At 44.7% G+C, this 18,194-nt stretch overlaps 1 protein-coding gene across 1 annotated transcript in view; it reads right to left on the bottom strand.

Moving 5' to 3' along the window:
- SRGAP3 (SLIT-ROBO Rho GTPase activating protein 3) overlaps window positions 1–18,194 on the bottom strand; it is a 144,504-nt gene that overhangs the window by 22,374 nt on the left and 103,936 nt on the right. Inside the window, exons 12-16 of the mRNA XM_012000648.1 lie at window positions 17,422–17,499; window positions 7,774–7,908; window positions 5,912–6,017; window positions 5,483–5,710; window positions 2,487–2,566 (exon numbers count right to left, since the gene is read on the bottom strand). Of these exons, the coding sequence (XP_011856038.1) occupies window positions 2,487–2,566; window positions 5,483–5,710; window positions 5,912–6,017; window positions 7,774–7,908; window positions 17,422–17,499 (627 nt within the window). The remainder of the gene's footprint in view (window positions 1–2,486; window positions 2,567–5,482; window positions 5,711–5,911; window positions 6,018–7,773; window positions 7,909–17,421; window positions 17,500–18,194) is intronic.

Raw genomic sequence — 18,194 nt, 5'->3', positions numbered from 1 at the left:
TTTCTGAGCACGGTGACCCCTTGACTGTCTCTGCAGGTCACTATTCTGCCACTGTTTGGCCAGGGACGGCATGAATGTAACATTTAGAAAATGAAATTGATTTTCCACCAAAGAGTGCCCTGATTCAATACCCCTCACTAATACACACAGGATACTTTGAGAGCCTTCAGGGAACATGCAACTGGCTCTCCCAGCCTGTGGCTTCTTCCCTTCCAGAATGATTTTTCCTGCCTTTGTCATTCCCAGAAACCAGCAGCCTCACAAAGAACAAAAGGAAGAAGGATCTTCTGGGAGGGGGACACAAAGCTCTGACTCACGCATTCTGGAAGCCACTGTGAATCTTTACCCTGAGAAGGGGGAGATAGCACTTTCTGGGGGGGTGGTTCTTATGCAGATGAAGCCCCACTGGGTGAGTCCCATGGCTGCTTCTTCACGGACCCAGCAAGACCTATTCTCTCTGTCCCTCCTCATCTTCATTCCTGGTGTTCAGAGCAGCCTTCTGCCCATCAGCCCAAGGAACTGTGGAAAAACCAGCAAAGGGACTGACAGGGACCTCAGCCCCCAGGAAGGCAGGTGCTTTGGTCAAGACAAAGGAGAGGAAATGTCAGGAGTAGGAGAGAGATAGAGACAGAGCAAGCTAGAGAGAGAGAGAAAGAGACAGACAGAAAGAGATCCAGAAATACAAAGAGCAACAGATGGAGAGGACAGGGTGGGGGCTGTTAAAAGGGATAGAGGGAGGGCGAGAACTGGAGGTGGTCGGCAGAAGAAAAAAAGGAGGAAAGAGAAAAGCAAATCACCAGGAATAAGCAGAAGGTGGCAGCCTTCACATCTCCAAACAAAGCCTCTGCAGGACACGTTCCTCATTTTAGGATGACTTTCGCCTCTCGGGAGTCTGATCAAGCTGAACGTGATATCTGGATTTGCTTTTCTGTACCTGTGACCCAGGTCTGACTCATTAGCTCCCTCTCAGGCCACGGGGACTGGATCATGCCTGGGTGCATGACTCAAGGCAGTCCAATGAGACTCCACCCCAGGACCTCTCTTGGAACCATTATAGAAAGGAAGCTCTTTTCCATTGAGACTCTGGGTAAGATGATGGTGAAAGTCTGGAATTGCCAGAGACCACTGCACAGGAAGATCCTACATGAGAATGAAACCGGCACAGAGGGAAGCAGAACAAGAAGACAGACAAAGTGCTGACAAAATCACCCTTGCTCCTGGATCCAGCTGTGCCTGAAGCCATGCCAACTCTGGGACTTTTCAGGTATAGGAACTAATTCCCTTTTAAGCTTAAGTTGATTTGAGTTGGGGGTTCTGTCATTAGCAACTGAAATAGTCCTACTAGACTGTGAAAACCCATCTATCAGTCTTGTCTCTTTTGCCAGTTCCCAGAACTATCACCTGAGTGCCTGCCCTGCTCTCCTGACAAATGTGGTAGCCAACATGACCCGGTCCCACAAGAGAAACACAAAGGACAAGTAAGAGAACTGCTAAGCCATGACGTTTAAAAAGGAAAACTATCCCAGGTGCTTGGTGCCTCCTGGGCTGTATTCTAACTTTCAAGAGTTCTAGGCACTTTTGCCTGCATGGGTTCCTTCCTCCATTCAAAAAAAAAAAAAGTTAAAAATAATATTTTACAACTGCATTAGTATAAAGACAAATATAATCCAGACTGGATATTGTGTTCATTTTTTTCTGATTTTAAAATAAATTAAAACATTTTAGTGGACCTCTACAAGTACCATGGGCCCTTGGCACTGTGCCCACTCTGCCTGATGGATAAGCTGGCATGTGGTTCAGATTGCTTGTCTATGCAGTCCAGTTTCCCTAGAGACTAGTCCGACTCTCTTCTCCTTGTCTGAAAAGGGTGGAGGAATCTGGAGAAAGGTCTTGACTGGCCTTTTTTTCTCTGTCTCTCACCATACACTTCCCAGGATCATCACCCTTTGATTTCATCTCCAGGGTGCCCAATGCACCAGACACACTTGTAATCTGGCATTATCGCTTTGCACCATGAGAAGCTACTTCCAACCTGCCAAGATCTGGTGACAGACTGGGAGTTCTTTGAGGACCGACATCTTGTTCATTCCTGTGCCCAAGTCCCAGCACAGGCTTGGCACAGAGTAGACCCTGACAGGGGAATGATGGAGGAACAGAGCTTGCTTTCTACTTAGGAAACTCGTGTCACTTAGGATTTGTCCCTGGGCCAGGCAGGACACATTAAGGAATGAAGTGGGCTAGGTGTGGGGTGTGATGCACACAGCGTGAGCCTATGAGGATCTGCTCTGTGTCAGGCCCATGCCAGGACTTGGGGCATGCCATGAACGTTTTTCTGGGTCTTCATCTATTCTGAAGGACAGATGGCTGACTTGGAAAGCTGAAGAGGTCTACGTGTCTACGTGGGCCAGCCCTGTGGTTGGGCTGACATAAGTCAGCGTGAGAGGCCCCAGGAAGAATCCCTTGTCCCCAGGATACCCTTCACTCACCTTCATCGCTGGTATGAGGTTCAGTGCCATTGTCATGGTCAACTTCATCGATGGTCCCTGGCTCGCTGTGTGGGCTGTCACTGCAAGGAAACATGGGAAGGGGACTCACTGTGGGGGTTATCTACCCTCACAGCATCTTCAGTCTCTCATGCCAGTCCAGTTGGCCTCTGGGCCCTCCTGCAGCTCAGATGCAGGCCCATATCATCCTGTCTTTTCCATCTGACCACTCCTGGGAGATTCTTAATCAGAAAACTACTCCCAGCCTCCTCCTTGTGAAGCTTCCCAAATATCTCCCCCAGTGCCCTCCTAGCCCTGGAATTTGCTGAGCTGTCTTCTTGGTGAAGACTGTCAATGCTCACGTGTTCTGTAAGATCCAGAGGGCAGTGGTAAAACCCCAGCATTTATCATCAGAAGGACCACAGGCCAGAACAAAAAGAACCCTTTGAAGTACTATGAGTTCTTTCATCTGGCCTGACTCTCCTGTCTTATAGCTGAGGTGACATATCCCAGGAGGTAAGATGAAGCTAAAGAGGGCTGCCCTGTCTTTCTGCATGCAAAAGCCCCGATTGATGCAGGCAGTGAGAGTAGACTGGCAACTATGATGGGCATGGTGGCTGAGTACTTCAGTCCATCAGATTTAGTTGTTAATGTGCTGGTATAATTTCACCAGCTACTACCCCCTTACTAGATTATAAGCTTCTTGAGGCAAGGGTTAATTCACATAATCAGCCAGTTTTTTTTTTTATAGAGCCATTGAGTGAGTTGTAATATGACAGGCAGTGTGCTGGTAGGAGGGATGCAATGATAGATAAGGCGGACAAGGTCCCTGGCCTCGTGTTGCTTACACTGTAGGGAGAGGGGCAAGAAAAACACCGAAGTCAATATACCATTAAATAAGACAGTTGCAAGTTATGTTATGTAGTGTTAGGTAGGAAATAAATGGGCAGAGACAAGAACAGCAGAGAGGACCTATAAAGAGTGGACAGGGAAGGCTTCTCAAAGGTGACATTTGCAATGCCATTTAAAGGAATATGCACTTTATTATGAAAAATTCTCCACTGCCACCTGAATCAGGACCAAACTCAGTGGCTTCCAAGATTTTTCACAGCCTGGCTCTATCCAACCTGTGGAGCCTCATCCTTCACCATTCCCCTGTCACACATGCTATGTTCTGGTCACACTGAACTACTTTTCATTCTACTGAATGCTCCAGGTCTTTGTGCACTCCTCACTGGGCTGGCTCCAGTTCATTCTGCAGTCTCAGCTCAGTCTGTACTTCCCCAAGGAAGCCCTTCCTGATTTCCCTAGACTGGCTCAGGGAGCCCCACTTCTGGAGCCGTTTGTTTCCTATTCCATCAGCGATCCTGCGCCAGGGGCCAATCTTGTTTGGTTACATCTCTGACTCCCAGCACAGAATCCAGCCCACAACAGATGCTTGGTAACCATTTGTTGAATGAATGAATGAATGTTGTCTACTGTGCTGAGACCCTCAGCCAAGTCTCCCTTCTGGTTGTGAAAACTCCAAAATTACCATGTAATTAATAGTTTTACGGTCTTGTGGGAAACAAATAGGATTAAGAAAAGTGTGGTTATTGTATATTGTTCTTTGATAAGTACACGAAGATCTGTGCGTCCCTTCCCAGAACACTAATTATATATATTGCAGCAAGAAAAGAGAACTGGTAATGGTTGCAAAAACTGTGTGACAAGTCTCTTTGTCCAGAAATTATGCTTGCCAGCTGTTTAATGTTTCTGTTACAGAACAGGGATGGATTTGCCCCCTAGTGCCTCAAACGAGATTAGAGAGTTGTGATTAGACATGACTATGACCCAGTATCTCTATGCAGGGAGGCATGTGGGAAGGAAACACAAAGGCTGGAACACCTTCCTTCTTTGAAGCAGCTGCCCAAATATGCTCACAGTACTAAGGCAATTCAAAAGTCCAGGAACGTTTGACAATCAAAAAACAAACTCCCCTGTAGGCACCTGGCTGAAGGCAGCGTGGGTAATACCTAAATATATAGCTGTGTGCTCTCTTGAATTGGAAATAAAGAAATAGTAAAAACGCTTTGGTCTCTGTCATTTAGTGTCCTGAATTTCCTGTCTTCACCACATTTAAACATTTTTCCTGTCTTGACATTTTAAGGTCTTAGCCTGGCGAAGCTTTTAAAGCCCTGACTTTGAAAAGCTTCTAAAATATTTCTCCTAAGACCTAGTGTAGTACCAGGTATACCAGGCACACAGAAGTCCCTAATTAGTGATTGTTGACATGGTGTTGAACACACAAAGAAACTGAGCTACTTTGTCTGGAAAAGAGAACTCCTAGGTGAGAGGAAACAAGGGTGGTAAGTGTCATACTCAGTTCATGAAGTTGAGGTGGGGACTATTCACTCCCCTGCTTCCTGAGTTGGGCTTGTGACTCACATGGCCAGTTAAAGCATTGCATCTTCTTACCAAGGTGATTACTTCACCAGGCCCGAACCTCAGCAATGAAACAGTTATTGAGCGTGTGTTGGAACATTTGGGAAGGAAAGGGTATTTTCTATTGAAGATACTAAGAGAGTGAGTTACAGATCTTGAGTTGCTGGTTGCCTGCTTGAACCACCAAGGAAATGGCTGTCCAGGAATGAAGCCAACACAGAATAAAGCAGGGCCAAGAGATGGAGACTGCAGAACCAAGTCCTTGCGGTAATAGTTGAGCCCCTGGATCAAGCTATACCTGAAGATATACCCCCAGACTTTTTACTTAAGTAAACCAATAAAGTTCCATTTGGCTTAAGGCAATTTGAGTTGTATGTCTGTCCCTTGTAACCAAGAGAATCCTAACTGATGTACCTCTCTCTCATGTAAGACTGCTGTGAAGCTCAGATGAGAAAATGTATATGGAAGCACTGACTATCAAGCAGTAAGAAAACTGAAGCGTTTCTTATTGTTCCTGTTCAATGGAAATAACAATGATGATGATAATAATAATATTAAGAGGAATGGCATCTTACCAATATTCTTCCCCTCCAGCCATGCATTTTTCATACACAGGTCCCTCTAGCTCCCGGGGGCTGGGGAAGATGGCTTCATGATGGATGATGATGGTTTTGATGACTTCATTGATGTGTGCCTGGCAGGACACAGGGTCCTGCCCATCAGGGATATGCATGAGGGTAGGCCCGAAGCAGATGGCCAGGTTGTAGGGATCCATCATGTTCTCGTCGCTATACTGGGAGAGGCTAGGAGAGAGGAGTTACCCACAAGTCATCTGGGAAAGGCAAGTCCTCCCCCTATGTTTTTTTTCTTTTGGGGGACTCTACACAAATCCAGGAGGGTTCCATGTTCTCCTTTAAAAATAGCATCTGCAGAAGCCTCAAGATACCCCCTCCCAAAGGAGGCCAGGCCTGAGTCAAAAAGGGGCCCCTTGGCCAGACACTCACTGGTTAAGGAAAGCGAAGAGGTATCTCATGACCACGATGACCACGCGGGGAAGGGTGACGAGAATTTGTTGGATCTGGTGCACCCTCTCAGCTGGGTTCTCCAGTTCTGTAACATAAAGGGGCCTTTCAGCGTGCCTTTCATCCTCAGAGAGCAAAGCAGCAAATGTTCGCTTGCCACATCTCCTATATCAGTCCACGTGGATGGGAGAAGACAGCTCTACTCTTGATTCCGGGGATCATAGGTGATCCTGGCCTGGCCAATCAGAGCATCCATCTCCCTGGCTACAGGGAGAGGCTGGAGGTGTGGCCTAATCAAGAACCAACCAGAGTCGACTCTTGGGACTTTGGTTGTGAGAAACCCACAGGGAGGTGCCCTCTTGGACCTGGGTAGAGGGAAGCCTGGAGCACAGTGGGGGCCCCCGAGAGGAGGATCCCACCTAAGAGTGAAGCTGGCATAGAGATGGAGGGGGCATATATCTGCTGATGCCGTGTGAAGGTCTGAGTCCAGCTGGACCTAAGCTTTCCAGGTACCCAAACAGTGCATTCCCTTTTATGAAGTAAGCAGGTTTAAGCTGGGTTTCTGTTACCTGTGAGTCCTGATAGACACAGGCAGGGACCATGTTTTATTAAACTCTTTACAAACACCAGCTGCAGCACAGGTCTGACACATAGTAGCTGCTCAGGAAATGAACATGGAATAAATCACCACTTCTCAAACTACCTATCAGCCAAAGTCTGGCAGATGCTTGGGATCTCATCTCTGACCCCTGTTTCCAGGTCATCCTAGACCTGAAATTTGCTCAGGGCCCTGCACAGGAACAGGATTTTTGGGGGTTCTGGAAACACTGGCTGAGCAAGTGATACAGGGCTCAGACAGGGTCAGACCTCTGCAGTCTAGAATAGAGCTTGCAGTATGAAGGTCAGGAAGGATGAGCAGGGAATAGTGTGGAGGGAAGGGGGAACAGAAGGGTCTTTTACACACACAATAAAAGAGAGCTCAAACCTCCCTCTTCTCTTGCCATCTCCAGGAACACTTTACTGACTGCAAATATCTCTCAGAGTACTGTGAGAAACACCCCAAATGAAACTGGGTGTGGGGCAACTTTTCTGTGAATCAAATTTAAAAGTTTATTCTAAATGAGTAAAATTCTAATATTCTAAAGTTGAAAGCTTAATTTGTAAAAAAATTTCCAAAAGGTTACTTTGGATTTGGGTATCTCAGAGTCAAGGTACCATGATATCAGCCCCCTAGACTGGGTTCCTCCTGATTTTATCCACAGAAACATAACAGTTTCTCTCAACTAACTAGCAATGTCAGAGAAAATCCCCAGTCAACTTACTGTCACCATTTCCCTTGCTGGTCATGCTGCTGACCTGACCTCTAGACCTTCCACGGCTCCCCATCACCCCAGGAGAAAAGCTCTGGAATGTTTGCAAGGCATTCAAGGTCTTCCCCCTCTTGCTCCATTTTCCCCTTCCAACCTCTTGCGCCATGCACAGGCTGGGACACCCTCCTGCTGGTCCCACTGGGTCTATGTCCCTAGCCCTTCTCAGGATCCCCTGTGCCCGTTCCTCCTGGAACACTCTGCTCCCAGCACTCTCTCTCTTGGCTCTGATCTGTGAAACCAAGTCTTCCTCTGGTTCTCCCCTGAGCTCCTTCTCTACCCAGGGGGTGTGACATGCCCATTAGCCCTTTCATTATAAACCATCTTCTTATTTCTGCTTTCAGTTCTAAGAGGATGCAGGTCACACTTCCTCTTTCATAATATCCCTCCTCTATGCCTAGCACAGCAATGAGCCTGTAGCTCTACTCCAACAATGATTTGTCAAAGAACTGATCATTTCACCTGGGAAATACTTACTAATAGTAGATATCAAATCTTGAAACCTTTCCTTAGGAAAGAGTGGGTTTTCCAGTCCTCGGAAATACAGTTTTAAAACACCAGCGACTGAATTGATATCTCGTTCATTTTGATCGTCCACAAGGGGGTCTTCACCTGAGTGGAAACAAGAGACGAGATGATGTTTCAGCTTGGGAAGGAGTCAGAGAACGTACAGATGGCAGAAGAGATGACCTGGCCCAGGCTGAACCACAGGAAAGGCAGATGGGAGAAGTCTCCCCCACATATGAGGCCCCCTACTTCAGCAAGTTTAAAGTTCTCCCTGAAACTTCTTATTTGAAACTGTTTAAATCTATAGAAGAGTTGTAAAAATAAAATAATGAACACCCATCACCTTTTGCTTACACTCATCTTGCCATATTTGATTTCTTGTTCTTTCTGTATTTATATTTATTGTTGCTCCACTATTTGAGATTATTTTGTAGACATCAAAACACACCACTGCTAACTACTTCAACAAACTTCTCCTAAGAATAAGGATATTCTCCTACATAACCACATTATTACACCTAAGAAAATTAACCATTCAAAAAGAACATCTCATATACAGCCCACATTCAGACATCCCCAGTTGTCCCATGGTGTCTTTTACAGAATTTTTTTCAAAAGACAAGATCTAATCAACATTCACACAATTCATCTGGTGGTTATTTTTCTTGAGTCCTTTAAATGTAAAATACGCCCTGATATTTTTGTTTGCTAGTTTGTTTTTTACAGTATCGGCTCTTTCTGAAGAGCCCTGGCCAGTTGTCTTATAGAATGCCTCACACTCTGGATTTGTCTGTTTTCTCATGATTAGATTCCAATTAAATATTTTTGGCAAGAACACTATATGGGTGATGTTATGGACACCTTAATGCATCCCATTAGAAGGCACATACCTCAGACTGTCCTGCTGCTGGTGATGCCAACCTTGATCACTGGGTCAAGGTGTTGGCCTCCAGATCTCTACATTATGAAGGTATCTTCTCCCACTTTGTAATAAGTATGATCTGTGAAATGGTACTCAAAGTGTCATGATGATGCTTTGAGACGACTGTGTGCATGTAGTGCCCAATATGTTTCACCCAGTGGTTTTAGCATCCAGTGATGACTTTTGCCCAAATCAATTGTTCCACTGGGGATTGCAAAATGGTGATTTTCTAATTCTGTCATTTCTTCTCCATGTATCAGCAGGCATTCTTTTGTAAAGAAGAGCTGTCTTCATGTCCCCCACCCTTACCCCTTTATTAACATTTCTATGAACTTGTTTTTGTAATTTTTAACTGAATTGTGATTATCTATTACCATCACTATTTTTTAGAATACTTAAATTGTCCCAAATTTGGCCATAGAGTACACTTTCTTGTGTCCTTTTAATGTGACCTCCAATGAGCAGTTCCTTGCTTTCTGGACAAAAAAAAAAAAAATCCCCAATTACTTTTTACTTTCCTTGATCCAGATCTTGAATCAAACATTTCTCCAGCAGGCTCTGTTTGCTTTTCATAGCAAAAAAATATGGTGTCTTATATCGAGATACCAAGATCTAGGTATTAGGTGTGCTCATTGCTACAGAAGAGTCGTAAAGAGCTTCCAGATCCTTTCAGTGCATAGAACTAGAATTTTTTTTTTCATGAGTTCATATTGATGTTTCTTATTCATAAAATAAGGTTTTCATTACCTTCACTTATTTTGTATTTGTACATTTTTTTACCATAAAAATCTTGGTTCTGAATAATATTAGTAATAAATATATTCATCTGCGTTATCCTATAATACACAATCAATAGTGTAACAGTTTTAATAGCAATATTACTACTAACAATAAACCTGCTACACACAATTTGAGATTTCTTTCCAGGGCTTTTGTTTATGTTATTGGTTAGTATTTTTATCTTCAAAGTGTATCCCACTAAAGAGATATATGGTCAGAAGACAGAAAGTAGATCAGTGGTTGCCTAGGGCTGGTGGCCAGGGTATGGAGGATATTGGGAGGGACTTGCAAATGGGTACAAGGTTCCTTTTGGGGAAGATGAAAAAGTTCTGAAGTAACATTATAATGATTGCATAACTCTGTAAATATAACAGAAACCATTGAAATGTATTTTTTCTTTTATTGATACATAACATTTTAAATATTTATGGGGTACATGCAACTGTTAGATGCATAGAATGTGTAATGATCAAGTCAGGGTATTTGAGGTATCCATCATCTTGAATATCTGTCATTTCTATATTTTGGTATCATTTCAAGTCCTCTCTTCTAGTTACTTTGAAATACACAAAATAGTGTTGCTAAGTATCATCACCCTATTCTACTATCAAACCTGAGAACTTATTTCTTCTATATAACTGTATGTCTGTACCCACTAACCAACCTCTCTTCATTCTCCACTCCCACTCACCCACCCTTCCTGGTATCTGGCACCTATCATTCTATCCTCTGTGTCTATGAGATAAAGTGTTCTAGCTCCCACACAGGAGTGAGAATATGCAGTAATCTTCTTTCTGAGCCTGGCTTATTTCACTTGATATAATGTCCTCCAGTTCCATATGTGTTGCTGCAAATGACATGATTTCATTCTTCTTTGTGGCTGGATAGTATTCCACTATATATTATACACCACATTTTCTTTTTCCATTTGTGTATTGGTGGACCCCTAGGTTGCTTCTGTATCTTTGCTATTGTGAATAGTGCTGCAGTAAACATAGGAGTGCAGATATCCTTTTGATACATTGATTTATTCTCCTTTAGATAAATACCCAGTAGTAGGATTGCTGAATGGTATGGTAGTTCTATTTTTAGTTTTTTGAGAAATCTCCATGCTGTTTTCCATAGTGGCTGTATTAATTTACATTCCCACCCACAGTATGTAAGAGTTCCCTTTTGCCTGCATCCTTATCAGCATCTGTTATTGTTTGCTTTCATAATAATGGCCATTTTAACTGGGGTGAGATGATATTTATGGTTTTGATTTGCACGAAATGTATACTTTTAAAAATGGGTGAGCCTTACGGTATGTAATTCAATAAAGCTGTTAAAAATGTATGATCGGAGTACATGTTCAAAAGTTACTCTCTGTAGTTATCAATTTGATAAGTGGCATACTTGGTTTTCTTTGTATTTTAGGTATTAAATTTCTTTTAGAAATCCTTTTTTTAAATTTACAGTTTTGAATGCACAAAGCATTTATAGGGTCCAGAAGTCAAAAGTTGCACTCAGAGAAGCCCTATCCTTATCCTTCTGTCCTCCACACCTTATATTTAACCATTTTCATTAGTTTCTGGTTAGTCCTGCTGTGTAAGCAAATACATAGGCCAATTTTTAATATCCTCTTATTTCTTACATAGAATGTAGTATACTTCTAAATAAACTTCTTTCTTCACCTAACAAGAAATCCTGGAAATCCCTCCACATTAGTTCGCAGAGATCTTCCTCTGTTTATTTTTTTTAAAGGCTGCAAAGTACTCTACTTCATGGATAGACTATAATTTATGCAATCAATCTCTTATGGGTCAACATTTGACTTCTTTCCACTATTTGGTTATTATAAATACTGCTACAGTGAATATTCTTGTGTTTTTGTATGCATGGAGGCAGATCTCTGGGATCAGTTCCCAGAAGTGGAATGGCTGGGTCATAGGGTAGACATATACGCAGTTTTATCAGACAGAGTCAAATTCTTCAATGGGGCTATGCCATTTTATATTCCTACCAACAACACCATCTCAAGAATGTTGTTTTTCACAGCCCTGCCCCTGGCATATTGTCAGTGTTTGGAATTTTTGCCAATTGGACAAGGGCAAATGGTATTTCAGGGAGCCCTTTTCAATTTAATCAGAGCTGCTAAGCAGGTTCACCACTGTGAATTTCCATGGGGGTGGTAAAAGGCAGCAGGGAGCCTTCTGCTGCTTTCCTGAGATGTTCAGAGACATCAGCACAATGGATGCTCCTCCTCCTGAACAGCTAAGAGCACCTCCAGGGCTGGCAAGCAATGAAAAGCAGAACTGGAAACTCATCCTTGGATCTCTTTACTCTGCTTCCGTGGGAAGTGAATACATGTCACTGCCAGGGCCTCCCTAGCCCCAACATGCTTCAGTATGAATTAGAGAATGGTCCCCCTGCCTTCCTGCACCAGGGCTTGCAGTGTACAGAGCATGAGCCAGAGTTCAGTTCCCATCTGTTCTCTTGGCTGGGCAGCCTTGTGCAGTGTCCAGTGTGAACAACCATGCATGGTGGCCCAGATACTGGTGTTGGATAGGTCAATTTCTCAAATGTTCCCACTGGAGGAGGTGAGAATGCTGCCTCCATAAGACTTCCTTGTAGGGAAGGAAGAGAGAAAATAAACACACCAAAAAATTGCCTGTATTCACACAGCACTTCTCAAGTGAGAAGAACATTTGTACATACGAACTCTCCTAACCCTTACAACAGCATTGCATGTCACTAAGGGAGACATGGTTCCAATACCACTGTTCTCTCCTGTGGGAGAGCTGAGGCCCTGATAGATGAAGCAATGTGCCCACAATCACAAAGTCAACAACAGACACTGGCAGCTCCAAGGTCTCATAATCCCTGAGAGATACGCTTTCTTCTACCTGTGATTTTTGGATCTGTCTATCTGTATGTATGCCTGCTTATGTAGGTAGGTATATATTTACCTACTTTCCTTCCTTTCACCCTTTACAGTAAAATCTCAACCTTTTTTTTCTCAGTAAAGAAGTTCCTATGAAATCCCAACTTATAGAACAAAGCTGTCTTAGTTGAACTGGGGTGGGGGATGTCCAAGCCTCACCTCCTCAGCCTCCCTCTCTATTCCTGTAGCAGCCTAAGGAATTCAAAAACCGTACCATATTGAACTGTTTCCCTATTAGCTCCACACATCATTCCTGTGGTCTCATAATTCAAAAACACATGGATATTTTCCTCAATGTTACCTAGTACTAGCTCCCGTTGTTAAGCACGATTAGCATATTGACTTTACATATGCACACATACACATACGCCATTAGTTCTTGCCATTCCTCCTGCAAGGCCCTCAGTCCATAAATTGAGCTGCCCAAACATTCTTTTCAACTAGCCCAGGACTTTGGCTCTCTGCAAGCTAGTCAGTTTTGGCTCTGAGAATGGAATTCCAGAGCTGGAGATGAGCTGGTTGGTTCCTGTGAATGACGGCTTTCTCCAAGAGGAGAATTAGAGCTAACATTCCAGGCAAATCTGAAGGAAAGACATGTTCACACTTGGCTAGCTAATGTCCTGGGGAGGTGGCATTGTTACTGAATTGCTCTGCCTGGAGCTTACTTTTACCCAGATCACCTGGGCGTTGCCAAAGGCTTTAAGACAGGGCTGCGACCAGGGCAGAGACTGAGCACACAGTGTGTGCTTAAAGGCTCTGTCAGACCTGCTGCTGGAAGCCTGGAGTCAGTCTCTCTCACGAGGGCAGTTCTCTCTGGCCACAGGTCCTTAAGCCCCTCGACATGACAACCCTGCCCAGCATCTCCTGGTTCCATCCCTCTTCTCGAGGCAGGACCCAGATCTCAGAAGGGGCAGATCCAGAGTCAAGAGTGTGCCAGAGCCTACACGGCATGGCTTTAGCCCCACAGCCAAACCCTGCGTAGATCTGCACAGGGGGAGAGAGCCATTGCCTCCTTGGCAAGGCACCCTCTCCACATAAGGAGAGAGCTCAGCACTCCATCTGTGCATACAAAGAGGTCACTTAGAGAGGTTTGGGGGGGACCTTCTGGGAGACAAGAGCAAACCACAGCTCACTCCACAGCTCAGCAGCTAATTCTTGCCTTTTCATGATGTGTGTTTTTTTTTTTTTCTCTCCTTCATTTTGCCAGAAGATTTATAGGGAAAGCTCAAAACTTGAGCAGTGAATTTAAGATTTACTGACGACAACAACAAAAAGAATTTCAACTAAAACTCTGGTTGAATCATATGAGAAGGAAAAAAAAAGTAGATTTAGGAATAATAAGCCAGGAGTGGATTTCCAACATGTTATCAGTTTTCAGGAGCTTAAGTTAAAGAAAACCACGCTCCTTTCAACAGCCTTAAGCAAGGAACTTTGGGAAGACCTCTACCCAGGGAAGGGAAAACAGAGCCAAGGAAGAACAAGACCCATATCCCTTTTAACAACTGGTGAAGAATGGGCACCCTGCAGGGATTCGAGGATTTAAATTTAAAAAATAAAATGAAAAGGCTGGGGGCAGTGGCTCATGCCTGGAATCCCAGCATTTCTGGAGGTTGAGTCTGGTGCATCACTTTGAGCCCAGGCGTTCAATGGCGAAAGCCCATCTCTACAAAAAATACAAAAATTAGCCAGGCATGGTGGCACACACCTGTAATCCCAGCTACTTGGTGGGATGGAAGGGTGCTGAGGTGGCAGGATCACCTGAACTGGGGGAGGCAGAGACCCTGTCTCAAAAAATAAATAAATTGGCCAGGCACAGTGGCTCATGCCTGTAATCTCAGCACTTTGGGAGGCTGAGACTGGCGGATCACGAGGTCAGGAGATGGAGACCATCCTAGCCAACATGGTGAAACCGTGTCTCTACTAAAAATATAAAAAATTAGCCAGGTGAGGTGGCACACGCCTGTAGTCCCAGCTACTCAGGAGGCTGAGGCAAGAGAATCACTTGAACCTGGGAAGCGGAGGTTGCAGTCAGCCAAGATCCCGCCATTGCACTCCAGCCTGGTGACAGAGGGAGACTCCATCTCAAATAAATATATAAAATACAGGAAGAAAGGAAAAACATGGCATACTGGTTTGGAGAGGAAATTTAGTCACGAGTTAAACCATGTGGGATGTGAAGAGTGGGCGAGAAGAGAAATATTGAGCTGGGCCCAGGTTTGGGCCACCCTGTCGCCAGGGAAACATGGAGATAAGCAGGCTGAGGGCCAGGAAGAGGGAAGACCCTAGTCTGGGGAGGGGTGGGAGGAGGCGGCCCTGAGTGTCAGCCAGGTTAGGAGCCAAACCCAGGGCATACGCTTGGTGAATGTCAAGGAACAGAAAAGAATAGTGAGAAATCTGGCACTGGCCATCCCACAAAATCCAGGAAAGGATTTTTATAAAACAGACATACTAGAACGATTCTTTTAGAAGATAGCATGCTTCACTGTCGACTCAGGTGGAGCAGAAGGACCAGGCTGGCGAGAGAATGAGATTCGTTTTGGAACGATGGGGAGAGGGAGTGAGGCCAACTGCATTCGTGAGGGAAAGAAAAAGGAGAAAATATTTTTTGCAGCTGAGATTTAGTTCAGGTGTTCTCTGCCCAGCTGGACTCTGCCCGAGGCGATCCAAGGCTTGTTAGGAGCAGAGAATTCTTTTAAATTGCACATCACCCCTGCAAAGCACCAAAGCAAGTGACAGGAGGTGCTGACCTTAGAAAATCACATTCAAGAAGGAAAAAAGCAGTGCTACCGGGGTAGGGAAAGGGTAGGGTTGCCTGTGGCAACAAGGTTACCTATAGAATATGGAGAGGCAGGGAAATGCCAGGCAAAGTGGTTGCCAGGCTGGAGGCACCATGCAGTGAGTTTGCCCATGAGATTCAAGGCAGGGTGACAAGGCATTCTGTATAATGGGATGAGCCCAGGAGGAGGGAACCAGCAAAGATTCCAGACTATGGTTCTGTTCATTGTAAATGAACACAGGGCAGCAGGGGTGTAAGAAGTTGGGGAAAACTAAGAAGCAACATTATGGATTGGACTGTCCAGTGCTGCCAAGAGAGGTTCAGAGCAATGGCAAATGATACTTGCATCATGGACGCGGATTTTGCACATGCTGTTCCCTTGGTTTGGAATGCCCTTTCTTTGCCCCTGCTTCCCCTGGCTCTTACTCTTTAAGCCTCAGTTTAGGCATTTTTTCCCAAGGAAGCCTTCCCTGGCTTTGCTATTCCTCTCCACTCCATCCAGGCTGGGCTAGGGGCTCCTACGCTCCCCATTGCCTACTCCATCATTGCACTGATTATACTGGCTGTTGGCTAAACTGGCTCCCCTACTAGTAGTGACTGTGTTTTGTTCATATTGCATTTTCAGGTCCTAGTCCATTACCTTGTACGGTATAGGGCTCAGTGCATGCTTGTTGAGTGAATGAATACATGGCTGAGTAGGAGCTTCGAGCAAGGGGGTCCTGGGGCTCCCTGGTTCTAAGCACCCAAGATTCTCGAGTAAGCTCCAGAAACGAAGCTCCCCTAGACCCTAGAAGGCCACTGAGCATGACATGCAGACAAATCTCATTGTCTCCAGATGGTTCCAAGCCAGAGTGCCTACATCCACAGAGGGTCTGTGCCTGGGGGCCATAGCAGTACTGCTTGGGGCTGCAGAATGCTTCCTCCACCACAAGATGGAATGGAGATGACTGGGAGACAGAGAATTTGTTCAAAAGACAGCTCCTTTGGGGTGGGAGGGGAGCTAGGTAATAAATAGGAAGAATTCTATGGGTGGAAGCACACAGAGAGGCCTGCTCAGAGCACAGCCAACAGGGGTAAACCATACCTTTTGGGATGTGATATACTGCTAGTAAAGGGGTATGGGATTGGGGTCCTCAGTGCCAGAACCACTCAGAGAAGGCAGTAAATCAGAGTTGAGAAGGGGTGGACTGTGGAGACATGACCTTTTCAAATACTAGAAAACTGCAGGCAGATATATTATGTGGAATATCGATATTCCAACTCTTCTTTCCTCCCCTGGGATGAGGTTATGGACTTGCTAATGCTAGGTTTTGTTCTAGAATCAGGGAGCAGGATTGAAAATATTTCCTCAAATGAAAATGCATGGATTTTCCATTTCAGTGTAGCAGTGAGATAAGCACTAAATATTCAAAGGCAGAGGTGTAAGAAGAATTGAGCATTTCCTGACCCAGTGAGTCCTTACTTGGCTTGGACACTGTCACTGGCCATCTGTTCCTATCAGGGATTCTGAAGCCCAGAGAGGCTACACCAAATACATCACATGTGTCCTGGTCTAGTGGTCTACCTCACTTGTAATAAGCTTTCATATCCTTGCTTAAATCAAAATGGGAACTAGGTCACCTCTCCAGGGGTAGAGGGAGTATATAATCTCTTCCTCCCAATGTGTGGCTTGCCAAAAACACCGCATAAAAAATTAAAAATTAGGATATTCTAAAAGTCACTCAGTGTTTTCTATGTTCTTCCAATTCTAAAATGTAGCATCCTTTACAGATTCACGTAAATATTCCAGAGCTCTTTACAAGGCACCCTTTCCCAGCAACCACTGTGCAGCCCACTGGAGAGAGTCACCCATAAGCAGTAATAGTAGTAATAGCAGTAGTAGCAGTAATTGTAGTACTGGTAGCGGTGCTGGTGCTGATGCTGGTGCTGGTGCTGGTGGTAGGTAAATGTTAAACAGTTAGCTCTTTGGCAGGAAACAATTAGAACTTAGTTTTTGCCAATTTCTGTGGTGTAAACATTCCAGTCATGCTTATTCCAAGTACCAGGACAAAGTCACTGACTGTGAAGTTGGAAAGGGATGTGCACAATCAGCTCCTGCAACCCACTGCAGGCCAGCTTCTGCATACCACTGGCTCCGAGACATATGTGAACATTCACCCTGGCTTCCCCTGGCCACAAGCTTAACACACAAGCTTAAGATGGTCACTCTGCACCCACCTCTCTCAAAGGAATTTTTGATGTCATTGACTTCCACCTGAGATCCTGGCACTCTGAAGATCCCCTGCTGCTGGAGTCCTAAAAAAGAAACATACAGAAAAAGAAGTAGTAAATCCATGAGACTTTGAGTTCATTAAACCACTGGGAATACCAGTGACTCTGCCCATTGCTTGTCCCTTTCTTCCCCCGATTCTTTGTAACAGAGTCATTCCCTATGAACGTCTCCAAAAATGGCCTGCACGGTGAAGTACAGCTGGCCAAAATCCTGGGACACATCTGCTTCATCATCTGTGATCTTCTGTTTGAGCTTAAAGGAAAAGGCCACAAGAAGTTTTGTATCAATACCTTTCCTTCCCTGTACACAGACATGTTCTGCCTTCAAGAAGAGCTAGACTCTAGAGTACATTCTGGCTGGGACTTGGGAGAGGTTAAATTAACAAATCCCAGACACCATCATTAGGTTGATGCAAAAGTAATTGCGATTTTTCCCATTCAAAAGTAATGGCAAAAGCCGCAATTATGTTGGCATTAACCTAACACCTTCATGGAGCTTATAATCTGGTAGTATTAGCTGATTTACTGGCAAACTCCATTCGGTGCTCAAAGCACAGAGCTGCAGGTTTGAGTTCTCTTGTCCATGCCCTTTCTACTCTCCGGTTTTCCTAGTTCTTGGATCCTCTCACCATGATCTCCATCCCCCAACACACTCAAAAGCAGCACTCGGAAGAGCAGCTGCTGTGTGTAGTACTTTCCCCCTCAAAAGCAGAGCTGTG

Source organism: Mandrillus leucophaeus, unplaced genomic scaffold (assembly GCF_000951045.1).
Source record: "Mandrillus leucophaeus isolate KB7577 unplaced genomic scaffold, Mleu.le_1.0 Scaffold637, whole genome shotgun sequence".
NCBI classification, from domain to species: Eukaryota; Metazoa; Chordata; class Mammalia; order Primates; family Cercopithecidae; genus Mandrillus; species Mandrillus leucophaeus.
Note: the sequence above shows the minus strand (reverse complement) of the source record. Positions and strands in the feature narration are given on the sequence as shown.